This window comes from Capra hircus, chromosome 14 (assembly GCF_001704415.2).
Source record: "Capra hircus breed San Clemente chromosome 14, ASM170441v1, whole genome shotgun sequence".
Taxonomy (NCBI): Eukaryota; Metazoa; Chordata; class Mammalia; order Artiodactyla; family Bovidae; genus Capra; species Capra hircus.
Window position 1 is genome coordinate 33,147,497 of NC_030821.1, and position 26,802 is coordinate 33,174,298.

The 26,802-nt window shown below is 37.0% G+C and overlaps 1 protein-coding gene across 6 annotated transcripts in view; it reads right to left on the minus strand.

Moving 5' to 3' along the window:
• Nucleotides 2,023-26,802, minus strand: part of TRPS1 (transcriptional repressor GATA binding 1) — a 281,676-nt gene continuing 256,896 nt past the window's right edge. For all 6 annotated transcript variants that reach the window (XM_018058365.1, XM_018058362.1, XM_018058364.1 and 3 more), the window contains 2 exons: nt 12,787-12,909; nt 2,023-8,626 (listed from right to left, as the gene is read on the minus strand). In XM_018058365.1, the coding sequence (XP_017913854.1) occupies nt 7,565-8,626; nt 12,787-12,909 (1,185 nt within the window). In that variant the 3' untranslated portion in view covers nt 2,023-7,564. The remainder of the gene's footprint in view (nt 8,627-12,786; nt 12,910-26,802) is intronic.

A 26,802-nucleotide genomic window follows, 5' to 3' on the forward strand; every position in this document is an offset into this window, starting at 1 on the left:
TGGGAGATTTGTTTCTACCAGTGCGTTTTTTTAAAAAAAGAAAAATTGTAGTTGGGGTTACAAAGATGGAGAACAGAAGTACAAAGTAATTAGCAGCATGATAAAAAAAAAAAAATAGGGCTTTTTTCTCCCCTGTGCAAATGTTTTTCATCTAAAGCAAATCTGGCTGTGGAAGAGTCAGGCAGGTGCTGCCACAGTGCTTTTGGGTTTCCCGGCAGGGACGCACTGGGACCCGAGACAAAACCCAGAGGAACCACAGCTAACCTCAGCCCTTTGCCCAATTTCTTCCCTGCCAGTTACCAGAGTTCACTATTGTTCATGCTCCAGGGGTCACATGCACTCTGCCTGTCTAGGGGTAGAATTTATTCTGAACAAGTGTTTTGTTTGGCTTGCAGTATTTAAAAAAAAAAAAAAAAAAAAGGCTGTCACTGACATTCAAAATTAGATTCCATAGAAAATTTCCTTTGTCCAGTTTTTCTTGAAAACTTCAACTCTGGGAAAGAAAGTCAGCTTGGCAATATTTGTAGAGCTGAGAAAAGGCTACCTTAGGTGGCTCAGTAAAGAATCTGCCTGCCAGTGGAAGAGGTGTAGATTTGATCCCTGGGTCAGGAAGATCTCTTGGAGAAGGAAATGGTAATCCACTCCAATTTGATTGCCTGGAAAATCCCACAGAGGAGCCTGGCGGTTACACTCCATGGGGTTGTAAGAGTTGGACATGACTTTGCGACTAAACAATATATTTAGTCACTAAGGAATGTCCAACTCCATAGGGTTATAAAGAGTTAGACATGACCAAAACAACTTAGCACACACATCACATATAGCTCTATGGTTCCTGAAGTTCCCGCCAGCCAGTTTCACCCTTACAGGCCATTTAACTGCTCCTTTTGTGCACTGTGTTTCTGATGCGGCCAGCCCCACCGTCTGAGAGATGGAAGACCAAAAGGTAAGGGAGGGATGTCCACGCTGACTCACTCTTCTTCCCTCCCCTCAAACAAAGGTAAAGAGCTGATGGGCATATAGTTCTGCTTGAGTGGGATTCTGACAGTCCTGGGTGAGAACAGAGTGTATTTAACTTTATCTGCAAAGTTCTCCCCAGAGAAGCATCAAATGCTATATAAGGAAAAGAAATTATATTAAGTGTTTTTACTACACTTATCTAGAGAATGTTGCCTCCAGCTGTGAAACAAGTTTATTACCATTATGATCAGACCCTCAAAGCCTTTAATCTGCTGTTTTCAAAGCAGGGGAGAAAAGAGAGAGCTAGAAAAAAAAAATAAAGGACTTGTTAATTTGGATTCACAAAAAATGAGAAGTGAAGATTTGTGCTAGGAGGGTAGACAGTAATTAACTTGAAATTTTCAAAACAAATCTTCTGAAGCAAGGAGTTCTTTATATACTTCACGTCCTGTCCTTTTTGCTTTTTTCCTTCTGGTCATAAACATGTGGGTGAGTCTTCTTTGCCTACCTGGTTTTCTTCTGCCTCTTGTGTCTTTCAAAATCCACCTTCAGGAAATCTCTGATTAATTTCATCTTAAGCCAACACATAAGGCATATAATACATTAATATAAATTTCTTGAGATGATTTATCAGGATCTTTATATCATATTCATGGGTATACTAAATTGTATACAAAGTTAGACTTCAAAAGCAGGATTTTTTACATATTATAACATTATCATTATCCAGTACTCAACACTCAATACGTGATACTCAATGAATGTTTTTGAAATAAACATGATTTTTATTGTTAATCTTCCTAAAGAAACGTGTATAATTTTTTTACACAAAATCTATCAATAAGAGATTGATTGGTTAAAAGAAGAAAAAAAAAAGCAAAGCAGAACAAAACAAGTTGAGAGAATCCAGGTTTTTTCAATCTTATTCTTTTTTTTTTTAAATGGTGACTTGAATTCACCATCTCAATTCATCAGAGCCTGTCTACATGTTACAACAGTCTGAATTTCCCATTGCTACATGGATGAAAGTGAATCCATATAAACCATACCAACACCATCATGTATAACTGGTGGTAAAACTTTATTATTCAAGTTTAGATGTAACAGACATCTTTGCTGCCTGAAGATTGTTTGCATAAGAAATACACCAAGAACATGTTTGTGAGTAGAAATGAACATGCACTATGAAAACAAAATTAAATAAAACAAAAAAAAATTCCATGTGTTGTAAGAACAGAACTATTATAGCCAACATTCTAATATTCAAATCAGGACTACAAATTGAATTTTTTCTTAGCAACATGAAATCATTCCGTATGAAAGACGTTTTCTGCTGGTGAATATTGCTGTAAGTGAATTTTACCTTGGCATTATTGAGATGCTTCCCATCCCCATCCCCACCCCCCAATTATTCATGTTGTCACCTTAGAGAATTTGGCATTTCTTATTGTGATATTTGCCTTGTTGGTAGCCATTAAGAAACTATGGTTTTATCAGCCTTGTAATAGTTTTGCCTCTTCATAGTCAACACAATAGGCTGCCTGATTATGGTATTTACAGCTCATCTTTAAAAAAACGACCCCAACCTTTCCTGGCCCTTAGGAACTGAGAGTTTAAATAAGCCCCTTGGCCATATAATAATACTTGGCACTCTCACGGTGCCTTTCAATCAAGGATCTCAAAGTGCTTTACAAACAAGTACTACATTACCATCATTATTATTACTAATAATATTATTATTAATATATTTTTTCCATTTTACAGGTGAGGAACCTGAGGCACGAAAAGAAAAAAAGTGATTCGCTGCAGGTCATATAATGAACAAAAAACCCAGGAGTAAAAATTAGGATCCAGTTTTGGGACTCATGGGTCTTGAAGGACCATTTTCTCTGATGAAAGCTAAATGTTATTTCTGTGTAAAAGTTACTTTTGCTTTTTAGGACGGAGTGAAATTTCTAGCTCTACTTTTCCCTTCAAGAGAACATCACGTTAGGATACATTATCCAGTCTCCATGTGTGGACCAATTTGAATTTCACATTTTCTTCATTCCTGACTTGACACACTTCAACCCTAGCATCTTCCATTGGTCCTAATTACTGCAGATAACTGTGGATGCTTTCTAAATCACTGATGGTTAGCAGGAACATGTGTGTCCACTGTTGGTGAAATGCCAATGGAAAACCCACAGGAAGTGCTCTGCAACGAAGCCATGGCTTCTGCCCTTGGCCAAGTCTTTCTTTGGGAAAATAACACAGCCCTTCAAAGTCCTGGTTCTTGTCTCTCTAGCTTCCTCTCATTTATAGTGGCCTGCTGATAGAATTCCACTTAGTACCTACCTTTGGTTAGCATCTTTAGTCTCATATTTGGATTTGATTTCATTCCTCTGTTTTCTCCTGTGATCTAGAACAGTCAGCAAGCTTTCACTTACTTGATCACAAAAGATGCCTTGCATTTTTTTTTTTTTTGCCATGGTTCTCAACCCAAAGACAGAAAGCTGTGAGCTCAAAGTAAACTTCAGGCAAAAAGCTGGCATACAGCGCAGAAGCTGACCGTCAGCTTCTTTACCACCATGGGATGTTCAATCTTCCCCCTCTAGAATTATATTCATGTTCATGAACTAAACAGGCAGGCATTTCAGAGGTCCTAAGACAGGTCACCTTTGATGTTTCGCGGCCACACAGCAGGAGGCTAGTCATTACTTTAGTAGCAGTATTGATACTCTTCAATTAATTAAGAAAAATGTATACCCTCAGGCATTTAAAAATATATACATTTAATATTTTTGGAGCTGTATTTGCATTGGATCATCATAGATTATGTGCACATGTGCAATCTTAAACATAATGTGCTACCACAGGCTTCAACAAAGAGCTGTTAAAGATAATCACTTTTTCTCTTCTTCTCATTAATATTACCTTAGAAAAAAAAAATCCCATGCTTGTTTTCTAAAATCTACCTTTACTAAAAGAGAACAGTTTAGAAGAAAACATCATTATCTTAAAAGCTGATTTTTTTAAAAGAACATCTCAATATGTCATGTAGTAAGAATGGGCACACTCTTTTCCTTTGAACTAGAGTTAACATATTAACCACGAGAGCTCCATCCTTTTTTCATGTACTCAGTGTAGTGTCTCTCAATCCACAATCTTCTGAGGTGGGCTGGCTCTTTAAGATTCCTCTATCCCAAACAACAATATGAATATATGGGTGAGAGATGAAGAGAGAAAGAGTGAGAAAAAGGAGAATGAGAATGCATGAGCTGGTCCTGGCTTAAAATTTGATCCAAAGCCCGATTCAGAATCTGGACACATACTTTAAAAAGACATATGTTTTTTAAATGACATACAAGTTTACCTAGCGTATAGTTTTTATCATAGGGAAAGCCTTTTCCAAGAAGAGAAATTCCTAAGTCATCTTGAAAATCCTTAAAAAAAAGATTTTAAGTATCTAAATAGCTCATTTAAAATCACAATTTAAGACAAAATAGTTCAGAGATCCTAAACCCAAATAAAAATAAAGATACCAATCAATCAATTTTGTAAAAATGTATTTTGAGAGCTAGGACAAAGGCTTTCAAAAATCAAAAAAAGGGAGTCTTTTAGTGTTTTGATAAATTTTCATTGTTTTTCATAGCCCAACCTCTTCTCCATCAAAATATGAAAAAAATAAATGAAAATAAAATAATCAATAATAAAAGGAATACAGAATAAGATCTATTGACAATGCTATCTAAGAATATTCTACCTACAGTAGACTGACCATAAATATTCCAAGAATAGTGATATGTATTTCCAATACTAACCATTACTATTTGTGTGTCTGAGGAAAACAAAAATGATGAGATAAAGAGACATATATGCCAATAAAGAACAACATACTTGTGTCTGATACACTGGAGAAACTGCTTAAATAGTAGTTTTGCCCAAAAAGCCATATCTGTACTATTGCCCAAGTTAACCAAACTTCGAGTATTTTCTAATTTGAGCAGTTCACATATCGTGGTGCTTGAGAATTGCCACAGTGCACTTTGTTTCTAGTCCTTTCACTAAGAAAATTAAATACTGTTTTGTTGTTTGGGAAATCGCCTCTTTAGATCTTTAATTGCCACCTCTCCAATCTGCCTGTACATTTTGAGATGAATTCATCAAAATTCCTAAGAAAGATAAACGACATCACATAATTTGAATGTCAAAGCCCCTCATTTCACCTCTTTATCTCGGTTCATGTGAATTATATTAGAGCTACTTGACAGGTGAGATCAGAAAACAACCCTTTATAAGTGAAACTGAAGCAAAAGGCTTAGTCCTGATTCTTTCTCTCTTTTTCTCTCTCTTTTTTTTTTTTTTACATGAAAACAAAAATGCAAGAATGGAAATGACAACACAGCATCAGAAAGACAGTTTGAACTTCATTCACTACAACAGTCACGAACTGGTTGAACTCTACCTGCCATCCAACTTGAAGAAACGAAGACCTGGCACTGGGAAGAAGAAACAAAACCCAAACAAAACAATACAAAGCAACTGCGAATTAATGTAAAAATGGAGTGCAAATGCGACTACAGAATGCAATAAAAACATCAGTGCTGCAGATTCCAGCAGCACTTATCAAAATAATTTCTGAAATGTTTCATCTGAAACATAGACAAAGCAATAAAAAGAGGATATATGTTTATCATTTTAAGCATAACAATGTGAGTTAAGAGCTTAAAAATTAAAAAAAAAAAAAAGTACTTGGAATGAATAGTGCTACCCTTTTTTTCCTAAGTAGGCATAAAAATATTTTCATTTCCTTCTTGTTTTCATACCATTATATCAAGAACGTTCATTTGTTTCATGTTACCGTTTACAATTTTAATGCACACACACACACACACACACACACACACACACACACACACACACACAAGATATCTACCGCAATAGAAATAGTTGCTTCATTACCTTGTTTGCTACATTTGCAAATGTAAACAGCTAGGCAGAGTCAGAACTGACTCTAATGCATGATGGAATATCTTTGTTGCATACGTACACTGTAGAAAATAATTATTCAATATGTCAGGCACCATTATTTGAAATGTAATACATTAATATTTACTAGAAAAATAAGGTTTTTTTTTTTTTTCCTATTTGTTCTCCCAACTTCTTTAATGAAATAAGTTAATCTGACAGTGCATCCAGTAGCTTGTAATATCTTCTACATCTCCGTGGCAAAAAATAAACTACTGGTTGGGACAATATAATGCAAATTATTAAAGTCAGTCCTTGTACATACATCCGTGTAGCAAGCATTGAGGCTCGACTAACAGCACCTTTAACCAATTATTTAATGTTCAGTTATTTAGCCCTATTTCCCTGAGCAGTTATGCTGAGGCTTTCCCTTCATGGATAGTTTTACAAAGCCTTAAGTATTAAAAGTACTATGAAGAACATACTTCTAAGAATCCTATTTAATGCTACTTAACTAAACCTGTATAAATCTAATGGAGGAATTGATTGGTACATATACCAACTGTCAGCCTGTGGTAACGTAACCTTAGACGCTGCCTGACCACAAAGTTTGGAAATTATATTTAAACCAAAAGAAAATAAATAAATACAGCAGGTTACCTTGTGGAGAAATACCATGTGTTCTACATCAGCGAATGCCATGGTCTGAACTTTTGTATCCATCTAGTCTTTTGAACTGAGGGGATCCCTTTAGTTAGAACATGCCAAATGAGATTAGTGACCCAAAGGAAGCTTAGAAAACAAACCCAAACTGGTTCATCACATACAAGAAAGAATGATCTGGCTAAAATAAAATTACTATGTAGCGCTGAGGACATTGTTTTTTAAAAATGCATATATATTTGGACAAAATGAACCTAAACTGCAAACAAGAGGACTAATTTTGAAAGGAGTATGTGAACATCTAAAGGACAAAAATATCAGAGAGGGTGTGCATGTGTATGTACAGGCAGGGCTGGCCAAAATCATCTTGCCACCGTCTGTCACTTCTCCCGCTGCTCTCTCCCCAAGCCTAACCACAGCTCGCATTTCTAGGTCTAAATTTGAAACATGATCTATGAGAGGATTCTCGTCTAAGAGGGCGCCATTTTCCTTTCACTGCCCTGGAGATTAAATTTCTCCTCATCTGCCTAGGATTTCATGATACCTCGAAACTGAGGCAATAATTTATGGGTTTTTGAACAAATGGGCCAATGGCCAGCCCAATACTGCTTTAGGATCATAATATGTAAACCCTTCCAAATTCTAAACAGCTTTGATCTCGTTCTATACAAACATCATAATTATAGTCTGGTGATACTTCTTATGGATGGTTTCCACAGTACATATTCACCAAGATGGTTTTGACTTACTAGGTTCTAAATCAGGACTATTAACCATCTTCCTTTTTTTTTTCTCACTGAACATTTGTCTCACTTTTTAATCTTGGTAACCTACTAATCAAAAGAAAGAATAATAAAAGAAGGGAATTTCATGTTGGATAAGGCAGGCTCTATGAAGTATTTTTTTTAATAGGTCTTCATAAGACATTACAAGCTATTGAATTCCCATCAAGAAAACCTATTTCTATTTAATTGTGCTAAGTGCTAAGGTTTTACTCTTTAGGTTTTCCATTTTTTTCCACTTGTGCATTGTTCCTATGCAGGCCCCTCTGGATATGAGTTGTGAAGTCATATTTGTCCGTGCAAAGATGCTGGCATATGCTGCACTGGAAAGGTCCACTGTCACCATGGCAACTCATATGCAAAGCATACATCACTTCATCCAGAAAGACAATGCCACAGTGCACACATTTTGTTGAAAGTTCATCTTGAGTACTTCTATCAACTTTCTCTGTTTTTACTACATTCAAGGGACGTTCATTTTTTACATTTGACGGTGCCTTCGTTTTCTCCTTGGAGGCACCATTCGCAGTTGGCCCAGGTCTGGAATGCTTGATCGCCAAATCTAGAGGAATGTCATTGTCTGATCCAACAGCTGAAAAATGAGGAGGCAGATTGAAGGTGGGATAAGGCACATAGTTTTGGCAAGGATTTGGTAGGCCAGGCACGTGACTCAAGTAGTGCGGATTCCCAGGAACGGAGAGCTTATATTTACTCCAGAACCGCAGCCAATCAGCTTCACTCTGGAAGTCATTATGTACAAAGGGAAGTCCGAAAAGGGGATACTGGTACTTTTCAATAGGGCTGCCTGGTGGTGAATAATTTGGGTGCTTCGCGGGTCTCATGTACTTTTCTATGGGACTGCCTCTTTCAGAACTTCCTTTCCCTTCAGATACGGATGAACTGTTTCCTGGGTCTCCAGTACTTTCCTGAGGACTTTTTATCTGAATGTGCAAAGGTTGCATTCTTTTGTGAATATCCAGAGTTTGGCTGACCAGGACTGGCTGCTGAGCAGAATGGCTTTTAGTCAATGAACCCTGGGCTTCATATTTACTCAGGCTGGGGAGTGGAATTTCTCTCTGGTGACCTTCAGTTAAGTGATCTTCGGACCGCCTCTCTAAGGGGCTGCCGTTGACCTGCTCCTCACTGCCGGCCCTCTGCTGTTTGTTGAGTTGCTCGGCCTGAAGTGCCTCTGGGTTAAGGCGCTTTCTTGTTCTTCTCCTAATAATCTGCTCACCGTTGTTTTGTTTAATGATGTTTAAAGGCCTGGGAGTCTGCAGGGAACACACACACAATACATAAAAGGAAAACATTAAAAAATACATTAAAATGCATTAACAATTCCTCACAAATATAAACCATGTTCAAGTTCAAAGCAAAGACAGGCTTTATGTTATAGATTTACTAAATCTCCTCCTTTTGCCCTGAGCAGGATCAGAGGACAGAACCAAAGCACTCTTTTACCCTAATTAAATCATGCCCATCTTTACAGAGAGGACTGAAAAACTTTAATCTACTTGAAAACAGCCTTTCCAAACTCAAGAGACTTCAGACTTGCATTATTTTGTGATAAAACGATATAGAAAGTTAGTTGAAGAAATGTGATTTTTCTAAAAGATTTCTCAACTTTTGAGTCATGCACCAAGAAGACGTCAACAGTAACATAGGAGATCGGTTTTGATGACAACTGTGGAAAAATGATACGAGGCTGTAGACTGAACTATGTCTTCCTCCCCGTCCCCCAGATGCTCCCTTCCAACTCATGTACTGAATCTCTTACCCTCCAGTGTGACTGTATCTGAAGATTAGGTCTTTAGGAGGTAAATAAGGTTAAGTGAGGGCTTTCCTGGTGGCTCAGATGGTAAAGAATCTGCCTGCAATGTTGGAGACCTGAGTTCAACCCCTGAGGTGGGAAGATTCCCTGGAGAAGGGAATGGTTATCCGCCAGCATTCTTGGAGAATCCCATGGACAGAGGAGCCTGGCGGACTACAGTCCATGGGGTTGTAGAGTCGTACACAGCTGAGTGATTAACACACAAGATTAAATGCAGACATAGGGTACAGGCAGCCTTCTACAAGCCAGGAAGAGACTCTCACCAGAGCCCAACCACACTGCACCCTGATCTCAGACTGCCGGCCTCTAGAACTGTGAAAATAAATGTCTGTTCTTTAAGACATCCAGTTTATGGTAGTTTGTTATGTCAAGGCCCAAATGACTAATACACACATTCTCCTAAATAACTGCAAGTGTGGATATATAATATTAAACATCAGAATATAAATAATCAAAGGCAAACTGACAGAACTGTAAGGAAACATATCAAGTGAAGTGAAAGTGAAATTGTTAGTTGCTCAGCCGCGTCCAAATCTTTCTGACCTCATGGACTGTAGTCCGCCAGGCTCCTCTGTCCATGGGATTCTCCAGGCAAGAATACTGCAGTGGGTAAGCCATTTCCTTCTCTGGGGGATCTTCCTGACCCAGGGATTGAACATGGTTCTCCTGCACTGCAGGCAGATTCTTTATGATCAGAGCCACCAGGGAAGCCCAACAGTTGCTCAGCTGCGTGGGACTCTTTGTGACTCCACGGACTATAGCCTGCCAGGCTCCTCTGACCTTGGAATTCTTCAGGATCAAAGCCATATCCAGTGAGAGGTTTTTTTTTTTTTTTTTAAAATAAACTCCCACTTTCATTTTTTTTTCCTCTAATTATATAAGTACTTACTATTCAGGAAGATTTTACCTGTTAACAGGTGAAGCATTTGTTTTCTGTTGAAAATCTAAATTTATTTGTAGGCTTGCTTCACATATCCTATCTGTCATTCTACTCTGTACTTAAATAGAATGCTGACTTTCCCCCAGCTTAAGTATGATATGACTGGTATTTATGTACATGTTCAATAGGTGTTTATATTACATGACTAAAATCCATACATAAGACTATAATAAAAACTTTACTTGCAGTAGGAGCTTTAACTTTGATTTATAAAATCAAGAGAATATGTTTAATAAGTGACTGCAAATTTACAAATTAAAAATTTAAAGAATCTTTACATGGGCTAAAATCTGATTTTTTTCTAAAAGATTACTGAAATCAGGAAATAATCCCTACATAAAATATGAACATGAACATTATGTAATTTGTGAATTATACCTGGAAATGATGCATCTTAATGCAAGAGAGTATTTTTTTAAGTGTAAACAAAACACAAATCCTCTTGGAGTGTTTTTATTGTCACAAAGATATTTTGAAGGAAAAAGGAGAACGCACTTGTTATTGAACATCAAATTACTGGTTTTAGAATGAAAATGCCACGTCCCCTGGATAGTCCATGTTCATTTACTTTGTTCAGAATTTCAGATTTATAAAGATCTCATATTTCAAACATACATATTTAATCTCTATCCTTCTTTTTGAATCTAAGCATTTAATGCTGAAAATACTCCTCTAAACACTGCTTTAGATAATTTCACAAATTCTGATATATTTTAAAACTTGTATTAATTATAATATTTAAATTCAATTCAATATTTTAACACATAGTATATTTTAAAACGGCTATGTGATAACTTTCTAAGATAAACATGCTATTTTATATTTTGATTAAGATGACACTATTAAAACTCACTGAACACTATACATTAGGTCTGTGCATTGTATTGTACATAAAGGTTATATTTATAAAAAATGTAAATATATGGAGTTGATGGGAAAACTCAAGGGAATGAAGAGTTTTGTCCTGTAGAATAAAGAGTGGAAGAAATATAGTGTCTGTTTTAGAGTCCTAAAGAAGACCAATATTTAAGTGACAGCTAAAGGAATTACAGCCCATAAAAGAGACATCAGAGAATTATTATGCACAAATGTATAAGAACTAAGAGCATGTGGGGCCATGGAATTCATGGAGTAGAAGTATAGGAAATTTATGATTTAAAAAACCCCTCAAAATTAAAAACATTTCTGGAGAGATGAATATTAAAATAATTATTAAAATTTTTTCATTTATATTGCAGTTGTTAAATTAACATAACCTGGAAGAGCAGTAGTTTAATTAATATTTGGCCTTTGATTGGACAGCATTCAATTAAAATCATTAATGTCAGTACTCATTAAATGGAAGCTTATTGCTTGCTTAAATGGTGAAGGCTTAAAAAAAGTAAGGTGATGGTGGTAGGAGGAGATTCCTTCTGCTAGCTACATGCTAATAACTAAGGTTTTCACAGTTTACTACCAATTAGTCTTGTTGGCAGCATGCATTTTTTAAAAGAGTGCTTCCAGTGGTCCGTTTGGGAGGACATTTTGACTAAAACTGTATTCCCCATAGCTGCATTCTATTCACTGGCTGGTGCTAAGAGCTGTGGTAAAATGCCAAACAAAAAGCAAAAGGCAGAAGGAAACAGATTTTTGCTTACTAAGTGGGGCATTCCTATTTTTAAAGGCAGCTTTGGTCAGCAGATAAACTTTTTTTTTATTTTTTAAGATTTTTTTTGGGGGGATGTGGACCATTTTTATGGTCTTTAAGACTTTACGGAATTTGTGTTGCAATATTGTTTCTGTTTTATGTTTTGGTTTTTTAGCTGCTGAAAGGTAGTGGGATCTTAGTTCCCTGACCAGGGAATGAATCTGTACCCCTGGCATTGGAAAGCGAAGCCTTAACCACTGGACCACCAGGGAAGTCCCTAAATTTTCTAAATCAAAAAGAAAAAAAAAAAATCCTTCAGGAAGTCAACTGCATATAAAGATGGGAGATTTGTAAGTTTAAATTTTATTATAAGATTCTACCTAAAATTTGGTTAGAAATAACTGACGTAGCTCAGAGTCATAGAAGCTAGCCAGCCAGAGATCTTAAAACACAGAGCACTTCTGCACCTTCCTCTGCTCTGCTGTGTGTTCTTCAAGCCCTCAGATGCCACTGGAAGCCCTGGAGAGAGTCACCTGGCATCTTGGTCCCAGGAAGAACCACTCTTCTGAACTTGTCCTACTTCCAGCCTAGATGACACTTGCAAATTCCAAAAGTAGACTGGAAAAGAAGCATTTTTACCCTTGCCATATATTTTATACTGAACATGGGAGAGTCTTCTTGCCTTTTTTTTTTTTAATTTATGTACTTTTGAGCTTTAAAAGTTTCTCCTTTCTACCTAAATTAATGTCACTGAATTCTGATACCCACTCATTCACATATCAGTTATGTGAAGTTCCCAGAAATCAATCATTTTCCTCTTTTTTATCAAAAGAAACATAATGCATTAGTAATGATCTCACATGAATCTCCCCATAACATCTAAGGCTGGTCCACCATAAATCACAAGTGCGCTCAAAGCAACTGGATTAAACTCTGCAGGGGCAGGCACCGCAAGCCAGGGAATGGTACTTATCACGCCACAGCCCAGGCTGTTTTATAAAGCTTTTCCTGAAACAATCTAACAAGTTCTTACCGAGTGAAGCTTCTGGTAGAGACCACACGCATTGCATACATATCCGCCATTTGCATTCTTTCGCCAGAGAGAGGTCTTTGTGGTCAAGCAATTGGCACAAAAAACACCCGAGCCTCTGCGCCTCTGCAATGGGGAAAAAAAAATACAAGGTCAGAGGTGAGTCACATGATCAGTGGAGTTAGACCAAATCAACCCAGGAGTTTTGTCTTTAGACTAGCAACAATGACAGTATAAAACCACACTGCCCATAATGAGGTCAGGTTCAATTGTGTTTAATAGGCACCACTGATTTTCATTATAATTAACCCTACAGTGATGGATGAGGTGTGTGCAACACCAAAGGCTTTTCACAGAAACAGCTTTAACTTTTTGAACTTTGGGGTTTGTGCCTTTAATGATGGCTCCTAAATGCTGAACCCTAAAATATACCTTTTAAAAGTGTCAAAAGTCAAAAGACAGAGCATGGCAATATGTTTAATATATTTTGGAAAAATAGGAGCCCAGGCCACCTGAGCTTCAAAATATAGTCAAACTTGGAATAAGTGCAGCATGTAAACCACTTACAATTAAACCTGATGCATGTCTTTCTGGATGTCATTCATGTAACATAAGTATTAAGACACTAATAAGACACTCAGTTCTAATTTTTCATTTGCACCTGTAAAATCTGAAAGAGAACACCCTCTATCTCCCAAATCTGAGAGGAACAGAAGAAACTTCTGCCAACTAGAAGTACAGTATTACTAATGAGAATCTTTATGAGGGGCCTGCTTAAGCCAGACAACATAGTCCCATCAATGGCTATTTATTTATTTGACTCAGACTTGGAAATCACAAGCGTTTCTGAAATTTTAGTGGACTGAATTCTCTAATCACCAGATTGAAAAATAATCCAAGAATATTTAAAAGTAGATCATTAGCATTGCTTGTTCCATTCTTGCTATCAAGTAATGATTCCATTAAACTTCTCATTGAAACAAAAGTCAGGCTGTGTTCATAGGCGCAAATACTAACAGGCAGGAAATGGAACTCTGGCTGAAGAAGAAGGAAAAAAAAAAAAAAAGACAGCCTGAATTGCAACTCTGCTCTCTTTTCTCTAGGAAGCAAAGCCTTTAATGATAAAATATGCATGTTAGATAAGGAGTGGAAAAAGTCTTGCTGGAACCCAATTTTGTGATAAATTTAAAATTACAAACACTATACGTCAAAATTTCAGGGATTCATAAAATTTAGGCGATTTATTTAACTTGAGTCCATACTGTAGACGAGGGGTATCCCTGCCAAGAAAATACAATGGTTATAATTGTACTCTGATACATTTCAAATGGAAAGCTTTCTGCAGACATAATTTTGGCTTCAAGACTGGAACACTTTCTTGGCATTGAAAGGGCATTTGATTCATCGGGTGTTTCACAATGTATCACTAAAAAGACCTGGTGAGCAGCCAGTTCCCTATAGGGTAATTTTTCCATCCAGATGCAAGTGCTATCAGAGGCCCTCGTCAGCTAAACTAATTATGATCTTGCAATTGCTGATGCCTGCTCACTCTAACATTCGACATCCTCCATTAATCATCAATACAAGGAAAATGAATGAAACGTAAAGAAATGAGGACTGGTAAGCTGCAAAGCCATAAAAATCTGAAATGAGAGCAATAATTTAACAAGATTGGGGGAATGTTTTTAGTGAGCACAAAGTCAAGCTAACAATTGCCCTTTTCAACCAAGAACACAATTTCATTAGTGTAGCAGGTTGTGCTACTTCAGATGATGTAATAAAAGCTAAATTTTTCACAAAGATAATCTCTGGCTCCCCTTTTCTCCTTACTCCCCTGACCCCCCAAATCAGGACCAGGAGCGTATAATAAATTTCTCAGTCTCGAAACAAAACACTGGGTACTGGTCCTCAAAGTCCCAATAGGGACCTACTGCAAAAGGACAGACTGCTATTTCCCTCAAATCAATGAACTATTAGAGTTTGTGTTTATCAAACACTCTGGGGCCCCCTTTATCCGAGGTAAGTTGGGGAGCCTAGTTAGGTTATAATTGTGAAACTTCCCTGGGGCCATGCTGTCTTTTCCCGGAGATCTAAATAACACGTTTGGCAAATAAACACCAATTTGATCCACATAAAGGCAATGTAAATGTCCATTTGGAAACTAACCCACATATATGGCTGCGGCTCAAACCTGAATGTATAACCATTCACTGCAGCCTGCTTTTCTTTCCTTACGTCCTGGCTGCTTGACACGGCATGCCAAAGTGGGTGTAATCCTGGTTTCAGAGAATGCTTCAACCTTGCATAATTTTGCACTTAAGTCTCTTGCAAAGAAAATGCCCTTCATTAGTTTGAGGGAAAATCCTAAAATTACAGTGCTGGTTTTACACAGGCACATCTTGCTTTAAGCAGCATTTAGGCTCCAATAGAGGCTGGTATATTTTAGGTAAACCATATCTTATTTTAAATACATCAAGACTAATTTGGATTCACTTATTTGGAGTCAGTATGACATGGGGGTTAATAGATTTAGGAGACAGACAGCTTGCATTCAAAACATGCCTCTGTCTTGAGTTGCTGGGTACGACTTTGAGTGAATTACTTAACTTAGCAGTACTTAAATGTCCCCCTCTTTAAAGTGTGAGCTGCTGTGAGTATCAATGTGGACAAATGGATGTATAATTAAAACAATATCAGGGATGTAGAAGGCTCTTAAGTTATGGATCCATCATCGATCCATTAGGGATTAAGCTGTATTTCTTTTGTTAAGAGAAAAATATTTTGTTTTGTTCTTATCACCTTAATCTACTTATTTTACATTTTAGATATGCTTAAAGCATACGGTTGAGTATCAGAATATGCATTTCATTTGTGTCATTCTTATCAACTATGAGAATGGAAAGTTGAGTCAGAGTGAAATACCTAGGTGCTCACACCTAGAATTCAATAGGAGCGGACTTGTGTGGGGGCAGAGAGTAGGAGGTAGGTGAGAAATATTTCATACATTTAGTTACCTCCCATCTAACAAATGTATCACTTTGGTAAGCACTGTAGAACCCTATGTTTGATGCACTTGGAAATTTTGGAAGCAGCAGAGTAAGTGGGAGAAGTGGGCAGTGTCCTTCGCTGTGTGACTGCAGAATGGTGGACCATGATGCATCTCTCTAAACCACATCACAGACGACAGCCTGACCCCAGCAAAAGCTGCACCATGCATAATGTCACCTAGCTGGACCGAGTATGGCATTTTTTCCCACGTCACCAACATCCTTACCCCAATCAAGTGCTGAGAAAAAGTCTGTTGCCAAAGGAAGCAAAATAGAAGTCTCCCTTGCCTCACTTTTTAAAAACAAGCTTGTTAAAGAGAAAGAAAGGCATTAAAGACCTTATTTCATTCACAGTTTATCAGGCACAACAGTTTTAAAACAGTTTGTCATTCTCCTTTATACTGTGTTAAAGACAGAAATCATGTCCCCTAACAGTCATCAAATAGTCTAAGTAATAAGTACCTAGGACAGTGCTGTCTGTCTTGAGTGGCTAAATATTATTAAAGTTGAAAATCATCTCTCTTGCAATAATAATTTTTATCACTAGTCATTACTCTTATTTTTGAAAATAAAGTTTTTTAAAAAAATATTTCCCAGAAATGTCTCCCATTTGGATTGGCCAATTTATCTTCAGTTGGGCAGAGATGGCTAATGACATTGGAGACAAGAAAATCAAGAGAGTTAATTTTCCCAATTCTACATTCCAGGCTTTTTTTTCTCTCTCTCTCTCTCTTTGAGAAACAGCTGAAGCCAGGTACCTGCTAAGTCCTGAAGATATAAGTCAGGGCCATCTCACACGCTAGTAAAGTCATGCTCAAAATTCTCCAAGCTAAGCTTCAGCAATACGTAAACTGTGAACTTCCAGATGTTCAAGCTGGTTTTAAAAACGGCAGAGGAACCAGAGATCAAATTGCCAACATCCGCTGGATCATCGAAAAAGCAAAAGAGTTCCAGAAAAACATCTATTTCTGCTTTATTGACTATGCCAAAGCCTTTGACTGTGTGGATCACAAGAAACTGTGGAAAATTCTGAAAGAGATGGGAATACCAGACCACCTGACCTGCCTCTTGAGAAACCTGTATGCAGGTCAGGAAGCGACAGTTAGAACTGGACGTGGAACAACAGACTGGTTCCAAATAGGAAAAGGAGTACGTCCAGGCTGTTTATTGTCACCCTGCTTATTTAACTTATATGCAGAGTACATCATGAGAAACCCTGGGCTGAAAGAAGCACAAGCTGGAATCAAGATTGCCGGGAGAAATATCAAGAACCTCAGATATGCAGATGACACCACCCTTATGGGAGATAGTGAAGAGGAATTAAAAAGCCTCTTGATGAAAGTTAAAGTGGAGAGTGAAAAAGTTGGCTTAAAGCTCAACATTCTGAAAATGAAGATCATGGCATCTGGTCCCATCACTTCATGGGAAATAGATGGGGAAACAGTGGAAACAGTGTCAGACTTTATTTCGGGGGGCTCCAAAATCACTGCAGATGGTGATTGCAGCCATGAAATTAAAAGATGCTTATTCCTTGGAAGGAAAGTTATGACCAAACTAGATAGCATATTCAAAAGCAGAGACATTACTTTGCCAACAAAGGTGGGTCTAGTCAAGGCTAAGGTTTTTCCAGTGGTCATGTATGGATGTAAGAGTTGGACTGTGAAGAAAGCGGAGCGCCGAAGAATTGATGCTTTTGACTGTGGTGTTGGAGAAGACTCTTGAGAGTCCCTTGGACTGCAAGGAGATCCAACCAGTCCATTCTAAAGGAGATCAGCCCTGGGTGTTCTTTGGAAGGACTGATGCTAAAGCTGAAACTCCAGTACTTTGGCCACCTCATGTGCAGAGCTGACTCATTGGAAAAGACTCTGATGCTGGGAGGGATTAGGGGCAGGAGGTGAAGGGGACAACAGAGGATGAGATGGCTGGATGGCATGACTGACTCGATGGATGTGAGTCTGAGTGAACTCTGGGAGTTGGTGATGGACAGGGAGGCCTGAAGTCCTGCAATTAATGGGGTCACAAAAAGTCGGACACGACTGAGTGACTGAACTGAACTGAATGGAAGAATGAAGCTCTACCTCTCCTTTATACACATCATTAGAGTCATGCATTGCTGATGGTATATGTGTATGTTTCAAATAATAAAATGGTTTCTCTTTTCCTACAAGCTGCTTTTAAGAGTTAATAATAGGGGATTCCCTGGTGATCCAGTGGTTAGGACTCTGTACTTTCACTGCTGAGGGTGTGGGTTCAATCCCCGGCCACGGAACCGAGATATTGGAAACTGAGCGACACCCCCCCCAAAAGGTGTTAATGATGATTTGAACCTCCATGACTTTGTGCAGGAGACATATGCACTGTCCTTTGAGAGATATGGATATAGACACTTCTGGGAGAGGAAATGATAGGAATAAGCAGTTAGTGGATAACATGAAGGTTTACCTGAAAGGCCCTCCTTTCAGGCTGAAGGAAAGCTGTCCTCTTACATATCCAAAGCTACGCATGGTCATAGCATGCTCTGCCCCTGGCCTTCTCTAAGTGCACCTTCTATTTATATGTGGTTTCAATGGAGGGCAAGACTGAAGGATTGTCAGCAGAAAACCCAAATCTACATGAAAGTCACCTCAATGGAAAATGTCTAAAGAGGAAATTCTGGGATCAACAAGGCACTGACTACATTTAACTTCAAGTTTAAATAATTCGCCCACTAACTTTTTAGGCCGAATCTGTATGGCCTGTATGTTATTTCTGCTGGCTGGTAATTTCCTATGTGAAAATGGAAGAGTGGTGATAGGAATAGTTGGTTCATTGCAAGGAATTCTGAGGCCAGCCCCCATGATCGGCATCTCCAACGCTTTTCAATTACTGAGAATTCTTTGGATCACTTCTTTCCTTCCCACATTTCAAATGTATTGTAACCACCATACCGATTTTCACAACAGCAAGTTAGGTGATAAATCTGGACAATCATCCATGCCAGGATTTGAAACAGAAAATGACACACCATCTTTTAATAAAAGTACATTTTAAATCCAATATATATATATTTTTATTTTCCCTGCTGGAGATTGCACCAAGCAGTGTAATGACTAAATAACTAACAGAAGAAACCTCTAGTCTTTAGGCTCACAGCTAACTACCGTAAGGCATCATGATCACTAAATTTTTTCAAAGTTTCTGATTCAAGTTTTGCTTTTAGGGGGCTTAAATCCTCAGTCAATTACAGATCCCTCTGCATTAAGCGCTGACACATATTTTGGTAAACCCAGATGAGTCCTTAGAAAAGAATAAGAATGGGAAAAAAAGTTTTAAATTGGTTCAGTTATTTTTATAGCTTATTTTACTATTTGAAGATTAGCCAAAAGCAAACATTTTAAGGTTTTCAAATTTCATTATTAACAGAACTTATTTCATTTGATCAATAAAAAGTAAATTTGATTGAATTATTCATTCAAGTGGTTTAACATTTAGAGTCATGGAAATTCATCTCCAAGATATTAAAAGTCCCCATTGGAGAAGTTTATCTGTGCAGAAATGATCCTTTATAATAGTTTTCTATGAATAAAAACCATACTGAAACCATGTAATTATATAACAAGCCTTGATAGGCAGAGTATTTACTCACATTTTTTATGGTTTTATATCTTGGCCATTTTAAATCAAATCAACTTGAAATTTGATATATGTGCTGTTAGTCTGGATGCACCTCAAATATTTTTAACTCTTTAAACAATTCTATGTTTATTTGATTATATCAAGAATCTTTTGAGAACTTCATTTTAGGGAAATGTACAGATGGCTATGATAGAATCTTTTGGTACAACTTTGTAGTAATAAAACTTTAGTGGTAAATATAATTCAATTCAGTTTTGGGACTAATTATTAAATGTCCACCATGTGCCTGGCACTGCGCTAGAAGCTGGAGTTACAGTGAAGTATATGGCAGACATGGTCTGTAATCTCTCTGTTCACAGTAGAATCTGCTAAAAACATACCATATATACAGTCAACATGATAAAAACCGAGACTATTGATGAATAGTGACAGTTTAATTCATGTAAATTATATGAAAACATTCCTCAAGAAAACAAAGCATCTCCCACAAATACATTTCACTTAAAGGCTGAAAGTTATCTAATAATCAGAGGGTTTATTCTCTGTGCTCCTTTATAAAAATGGATAATAGTCTAGTCGTTTCAGAAACAAGAACCCTGCTTATTGTCCCATCAGTAATAATGTCCTATCAACCACCAAAAGAGTTGATACAAACTAAATAATGCGTTCATGACTGTCACTATAAAATTGAAATTCAATAACTATTGAATAAATGATAAATAATATTTTAGCCATTATCACTCTTATTCACCACCAAGAGACAGAGAAAGTCACTCTCTCCCACTTACCCCCATTAAGGAATTTACTGACTATTGACTACCCACCAGCAGAGGCTAAAGAATATAAAGAACACCACACCTAAAACAACTTAAAACAGACAGTGGCTTGCAATGAACACCTAAATAAATTCACAGCCAGAATTTTATCAGAAGCACAGGCTGGCCAGTATTTTATCAGGAGCAGGGAGAGAGCTTTGCCAACGGAAAGCAATAGATATCAATAACTTGGCTGACTTTTGCTCCAAATAAAATTGTACAGAATCAGTTGAAACAGGCTGTATAGCAAGTTTATGCCTGCTTTAAAACAGCCCTCTATGCCCTCAGATTTCTTGCCAGAAAACTGAAGAGACTCTACAAGGTTCAGCCAAGCATCCATATTATAATCACCTATCTCAGAGTTTGGAAACAAAACCTGTTTACCCTGCTTATTAAATTTACTTCCTCAACACATCAGAAATGCTAATGGAGACCAGTGTAAACTAAACTGACATCTTTGGCTAGAAGCAATGGAACAACTTCTGTTCCAAGACATGAGGCAATTCATATTCTAGCAATCATACATTGTACCCAGGTATGAATGTGCCCAACACTTTTCCACTGACACGTCACCACGCTGGAGTTGCCCAATATATCAGGACACGTTAAAACAGATTAGCTCCATTTCTTCTGAGATGCAATTGGTGACTCATGGCGTGCGATGGCAGAAAATGAGAGTTCCCTGGGGAAATCCCACATTTTAAATTATTTGTATGGATTCTTCAAATCTTCTGATTTTATAAATTTATCGTACAGATAATATAATCTACTACATAGGTCTGAAGGATCCCCATCTCCATACTTAGACTTACTCCATATTTGGAAAATGAGCAAAGCAAACATGTGATGTCATACACAAATTACTTAACAGACTAGGACTAGAAAAACTCAGATCTTTGGAGTTCTAACCCCTGCTGTTTCTGTAACAATGTCCTGCCATTACAGCAATATGTATTTGGACAGCTGAAAATACAGCTGAAGATTTATATCTGCACTGTCTTTTCATTCCACGTGAAAGTCACTATTGTCGAAAGAACTGCTCAAGCCTCTTATTGCTTCTATTTCTGCCACCACAGATCCATTTTTGCCTTTCCTTCAGTTACAACAACGGTCAAGAGTGTTTCAACAGGGACTTTCTTCTACGCCAGTGCCAAAATCTGACACTGAAAAGGGAAAAAAAGGGGGGCTTTTTGGAGGCACAGTTAAACGATTCTAGCACTTCTTAAGTAAATTTCAGCATGAGAATAGGAGAATCAATTATACCTTAATAAAGTTATTGCAATTTTTATTTAAACAATATATTTGGCAAACATTTATTGTGGGAATTCTTCACAGTATAGAAAATAAGCACCTTGGTGATAGGGACTTTTCTAGAAACAGCCTGAAGTTCAAAAGGTTCAGCTTCGAAGCACTTAATTTAAGAAACAAATAGAGGTATTTTATGTATTACCTAAGTAGGACTGGTTTTATGATAGATAATGATGATGACATGGTCATTTTGAAAGAAAAGGAAAATAACAGATAATAATCAGTAATTCTTTTCATACTTGCTAACAGATAATAACTAGTCAATGAAGTGTTACCATCCTCAAGGAATTTACATCTATATCAGTGGTTTCTAACATTCTTGGGAGTCATAAACTCTTTTGATAAAATTTATGACACTCTCCCCAGATAATAAAAAAGATATGTAAAATATTTTGCAAATAACTTCAGGCTGTTCAAAAGAATGTCCTTCATAAAATGCATCCAAAGATTTCACATGGATCTGAGTACCCATGGATTATGAGGTTAAGAACTCCTGACATAATATAATTATCTCAGTTTGGATTGAAAATGAATTACTAGGGATTATTATCCTCTCATTTTACTGACGAGGTAACAGATTGTGAATGATTCTTTGACTTAACTAGTGTCAAAAATACATCCTAGTCTCTTTAAGTCCAGGCAAAAACACATGACTTTTTCTAAAAATCATTTTTGGGACTTCCTTGGTGGTTTGGTGGTTAGGAATCTGCGTGCCCATGCAGAAGGACACTGGTTCAATCTCTGGTCTAGGAAGATTTCACATGCTGCAGGGCAACTAAGCCCCTCAACCACAACTACTGAGCCCGCACTCTGCAGCAAGAGAAGCCACCACAATGAGAAACAAGACTGTGCACCGCAGCGAGAGAAAAGCCACACAGCAACAAAGACCTAGCGCAGCCATGAATAAACACCATTTTTGAATCAGCTATCTGGTAGACTCGCGTGACTACTTCTTGTCCCTTTTTGAATAATCACCATCACACATCTAATATTTACCAAGTATTTATTTTGTGTAGAATGATACACTTCAGACTTAGTTTCTTTACTTGACATCCTCTAAACAAACCTAAGACACAGGAATTATTATTACCATTATTATTATCATTATGGTTATTCTATCCACTTTACAGGTGAGAAAACTAAGCCTTAGAAGTATTTTTCATATACTAAATAGTAAGATCTCTCACTTCAGAGCCACAGTTCTTAACCATGTTTCAGGTCCTATTACTAAAGAAGTGATTGGGGAATTTTTACCAAAAATATTTCACCATAGCTTAGCTTTGAAGAATCCTTCTCTCTTCAAACCACCCTATAACAGCTGATTAAACTATGCAAGTTTTGAGGTACCAGAAAGAAATGACTCATCCTTGATCAGATATGGCAACGATCTGTGTTGAAGTTGAAAGATTCAGTCGAAGCCAGAGGAATGTAGCATTTGGGAGAGGGAAGGGTAGCGTGGGGAAGGCAGATGGGTGCAGTGCATGAGTTTGATACTGCTGTCTCAAAAACTAAAAACTAAAAAATATATGTGAACAAAGCCTCTGTTGAAAAGCAAAAATTAGTGCACTGACTTCGTGCCTAGAAATGCCATCATGGGAAGGCAGTGGTGAACCAGGAACTCATTTGTATTCGTCATGGCTGGAGACAGGCAGGAAACACGCCACTGGGGTTTTGAGGAGTGCTGTAAACATACATGTTCAGGTACCAATGTACTAGACTTACTTTATATATTGGTATGTTCCTTGGCAGAGAGCTGTTGCAATGTGTGGAATCCTCATTATTCAAGATCAAATACTGCCAATTCTGAAAAATGAGGTCATTTCACCAAATTCCTCAGATTTGAATAATATGAAAGTATTTTTAATTATTTTCCCTTAAACATTTCCCCCATTATTAGATATAGTCTATGTCCTTGATCAGATCAGTACATGTTCTTCAGTGGCCTTTGCAGTTGACTCTGATACTTTTCATGTGTGATACAGTTTCCATTTCATTATATATATAAGAGCAAAGCCTAAAATAACTCTATAAAGATGTTTTACCGGGTATTGAGTTGAGATCAGACATTAAATAGCATACAGTTTGCTCAGCAGAAAGATGGTATTTGCCACTTATTTTCACTTAACAATAGCAACAAAATGCATAGAAATACAGTTAAATATCCTGAAGTTTGAAACAGTTAAGAACTATGTTAAAAATCTGCAAATGGATCAATAAGAGACAATGATACCAAATATGCAATTTGAACTAAATAACTAAAAACTTTACCAGACCATATTGTAATACTTCTTACACCATTTCATTCTCTGTGATTTTTAAATACACGGAGGTGGGGTGGGGGCGTGGACTTAAGGGAAATAAACCTAAACTTCATTTAACTTCTGAATCTATAAATAATTCTTTTAAAATATTATCTCATTTTTTATTCAACTTTGTATTTCTTCATGACCCCAAACCAGGTATTTAAATACACTTTTCCAAGATTTAAAATAAGTGTCTAGTACATTTTGCCATTGTTCAAATGAAAGATTTGTCTTTAAATGAGGATGCTGTAACTGTTACAGGTAAAACCCAACTTTGGCGGATAGTTTCATTATAGAGGCTCTGGGCAGACAGGGATGTCTAAGCTGATTTTTAAAGTTTTAATGACATTATTTTAAAAAGACAACTTGGAATTATGCATTTCCTTAACAGTAATGATGTAACTTTGTAATAAGTGAAATCTTTCATGGGAAAACTGCTTCTTCCATAACTCACATGGTCAATTACACAGGAAAGTACTGTAATCGGGCTGTCCTTCTGTCGTCCCCCACTCCCCGCCCCCATGGTCAAAAAGCTCACGTACACGACTTCCTTTTCCATTACCAACTTGTCTGCAGTACCATCTGTAAAAATGAACACATACCTTGGGCTGCTCGTTTTTGCTTTTGCACGTCCATTAGTGGGACTGGCTGCAGCTGCTCAAGAAGAAAGCAAGGATTGTCTTTGCTTTTATATAGATGTATATATTCCCCCTCCAGTCCTGCCATATCAGCATGAGGCAATACATCGTCTTGGGTAGGGAACTGTACTTAATAACCTGTGCTCCGACCCACTTCTCTGTGCAATCTGGAGTTTGTTAATCACACTGTATCACGTACCAAAGCAAGAACTACCTCATCACACCACGAACTCTCTCTCGAGACAACCCCTCAGTCATTCCTTCCAAAGGGAACAGTTAAAATCATTTCAGACTTTGACATTTCATACAGCAAGCAGAATACCAGGAAACCAGTACTGAGGGCTGGCTGGACATCCTGAGACACAAATCTCCTAATGAGTGAGATTTTATTTCATGAGAGGGGCTCTGATATTGCAATAAAGCAACGAACTTTTGTGGGTTTTTTTTTGCTTTATATATGTTTAAAATTTATTTTTTTGTTGAATAATTGCTTTACAGAATTTTGCTGTTTTCTGTCAAACCTCAACATGAATCAGCCATAGGAATACATATATCCCCTCCCTTCTGAAACTCCCTTCCATCTCCCTCCCCATCCCACCCCTCTAGGTTGATACAGAGCCCCTGTTTGACTTTCTTATATCCTCCCTCTGGTTTATATATGTATTTTTTCTGTTGGCATTATTTTTTCCCTGGATTAAGGTTATTAAACTGTCCACAACCTCTGCAGAAGACGCAAATAAATTAAAGCAAGGGAGGACCCTAAGTTAATTTTTTAAAGTTATTTACCTACAAGAAATAACATTTCTCCTTGTGGAATAATAGGAATAATAATAAAAAAGAAAATACCCTCAATTATTAAGCTCTTAAAAATATTTGAAAAAAAAAAAGATTCATAGAGAAGCTGAAATTTAAAAAACATAAAAGAAAAAAGAGAGATCCCCCAAATGGTTTAATTGTTTTCCACATTTATAAGTTTACCCCAAATAAATCAAAACTACTTTTCTTCATAAGAAGTAATCTGTTGTCAGTGTGTAAGCTTAACTTTTGGAACTCAGAATGCCAATTCCGCCTTAGACTTTCACATACTAAATTGTTTTAAAAACAGCCCTGCTTTCCCAGAGTTTAGGTACAGGAGAAAGAATGCTGGATTCCAGTTATTTACAAATGCATGTCACTCCTAAGGGACTGGGGACTTCTGAAGAGCTTCCTCCCCACCCCACTTTAATCTTTTGTATTATCAGTGCATTGCACATAGTTGGTGTTTAATTATTGACAGTTTTACTGAATTGACCTCTATCAGAGAGGATACTGCTAATTTTAATAAACAGTCTGTTAAAATGTATGCATATGTGTACATACACATACATGCTGTGATTAAAACGTTATCACTTTAAATGCAGTTGTATTCATGAAATATGAATGGTGGTCATTATCACAGAAAATAGGACTCAAATTGAAAACAGTTTCAGCTTATGAGACATAAAAGAAAATTAATAAATTCTGCACCATATTTAAACAATGTATTATGTGACAGCAGAGAAGAGGAATGAGCTTTGTTTACATGAGCTTCTGATCAATTTTCAGAACTAGTAGAAGTGGCATATGTTGGTGTGTATTTGTGTATACATGTATATATACACGCAAAACAGATATATACATACACATACATATGTGTATATATACACATACACAACTGAATCCATTAAAACATTTTCAGCACTAACACATGGTGAAATGTCACTAGTTGCTTTTACTTTCATTAAAGCAATACAATATTTTATAAGTGAAACTAAAGTATCAATGATGTTATTAGACTAAAGGGAAAAAATTCCACGAGTTTTCTGGAGAGTTGAGAATAAATACAATTCACTACTTGTACATAAGATTGTAGGAAAAAAAGCAGTAAGAGTACCTAAGAGAGTGTTTTCAATGTCAGCCTAATAAATATTGATTTTATTAGGTGGGAAATAAGACATCAATACCTTGTGATTTACTTTTATAACTATGTTAGAGTTCTCTCAATGCACATATGCACTCAATTAACATAAATATAATTGTATGAGAGAATACATGTATCAGACACTCAGTGAGCATTAAATTCCTTTCTCTCTTAACTTCAGAAGATAATAAGTATAAACAGATATTAGATTTCAGAAGCTCCTGAATAAATGAATAAGATCTGGACATGTAAAGTTCAACCTTTGTAGCTACATATTTATGTAAATATGAGGAAAACATATACAAAAGACCTCATATTTATTTTAAGTATGAATAGTGATCCTAAAACTCTCAG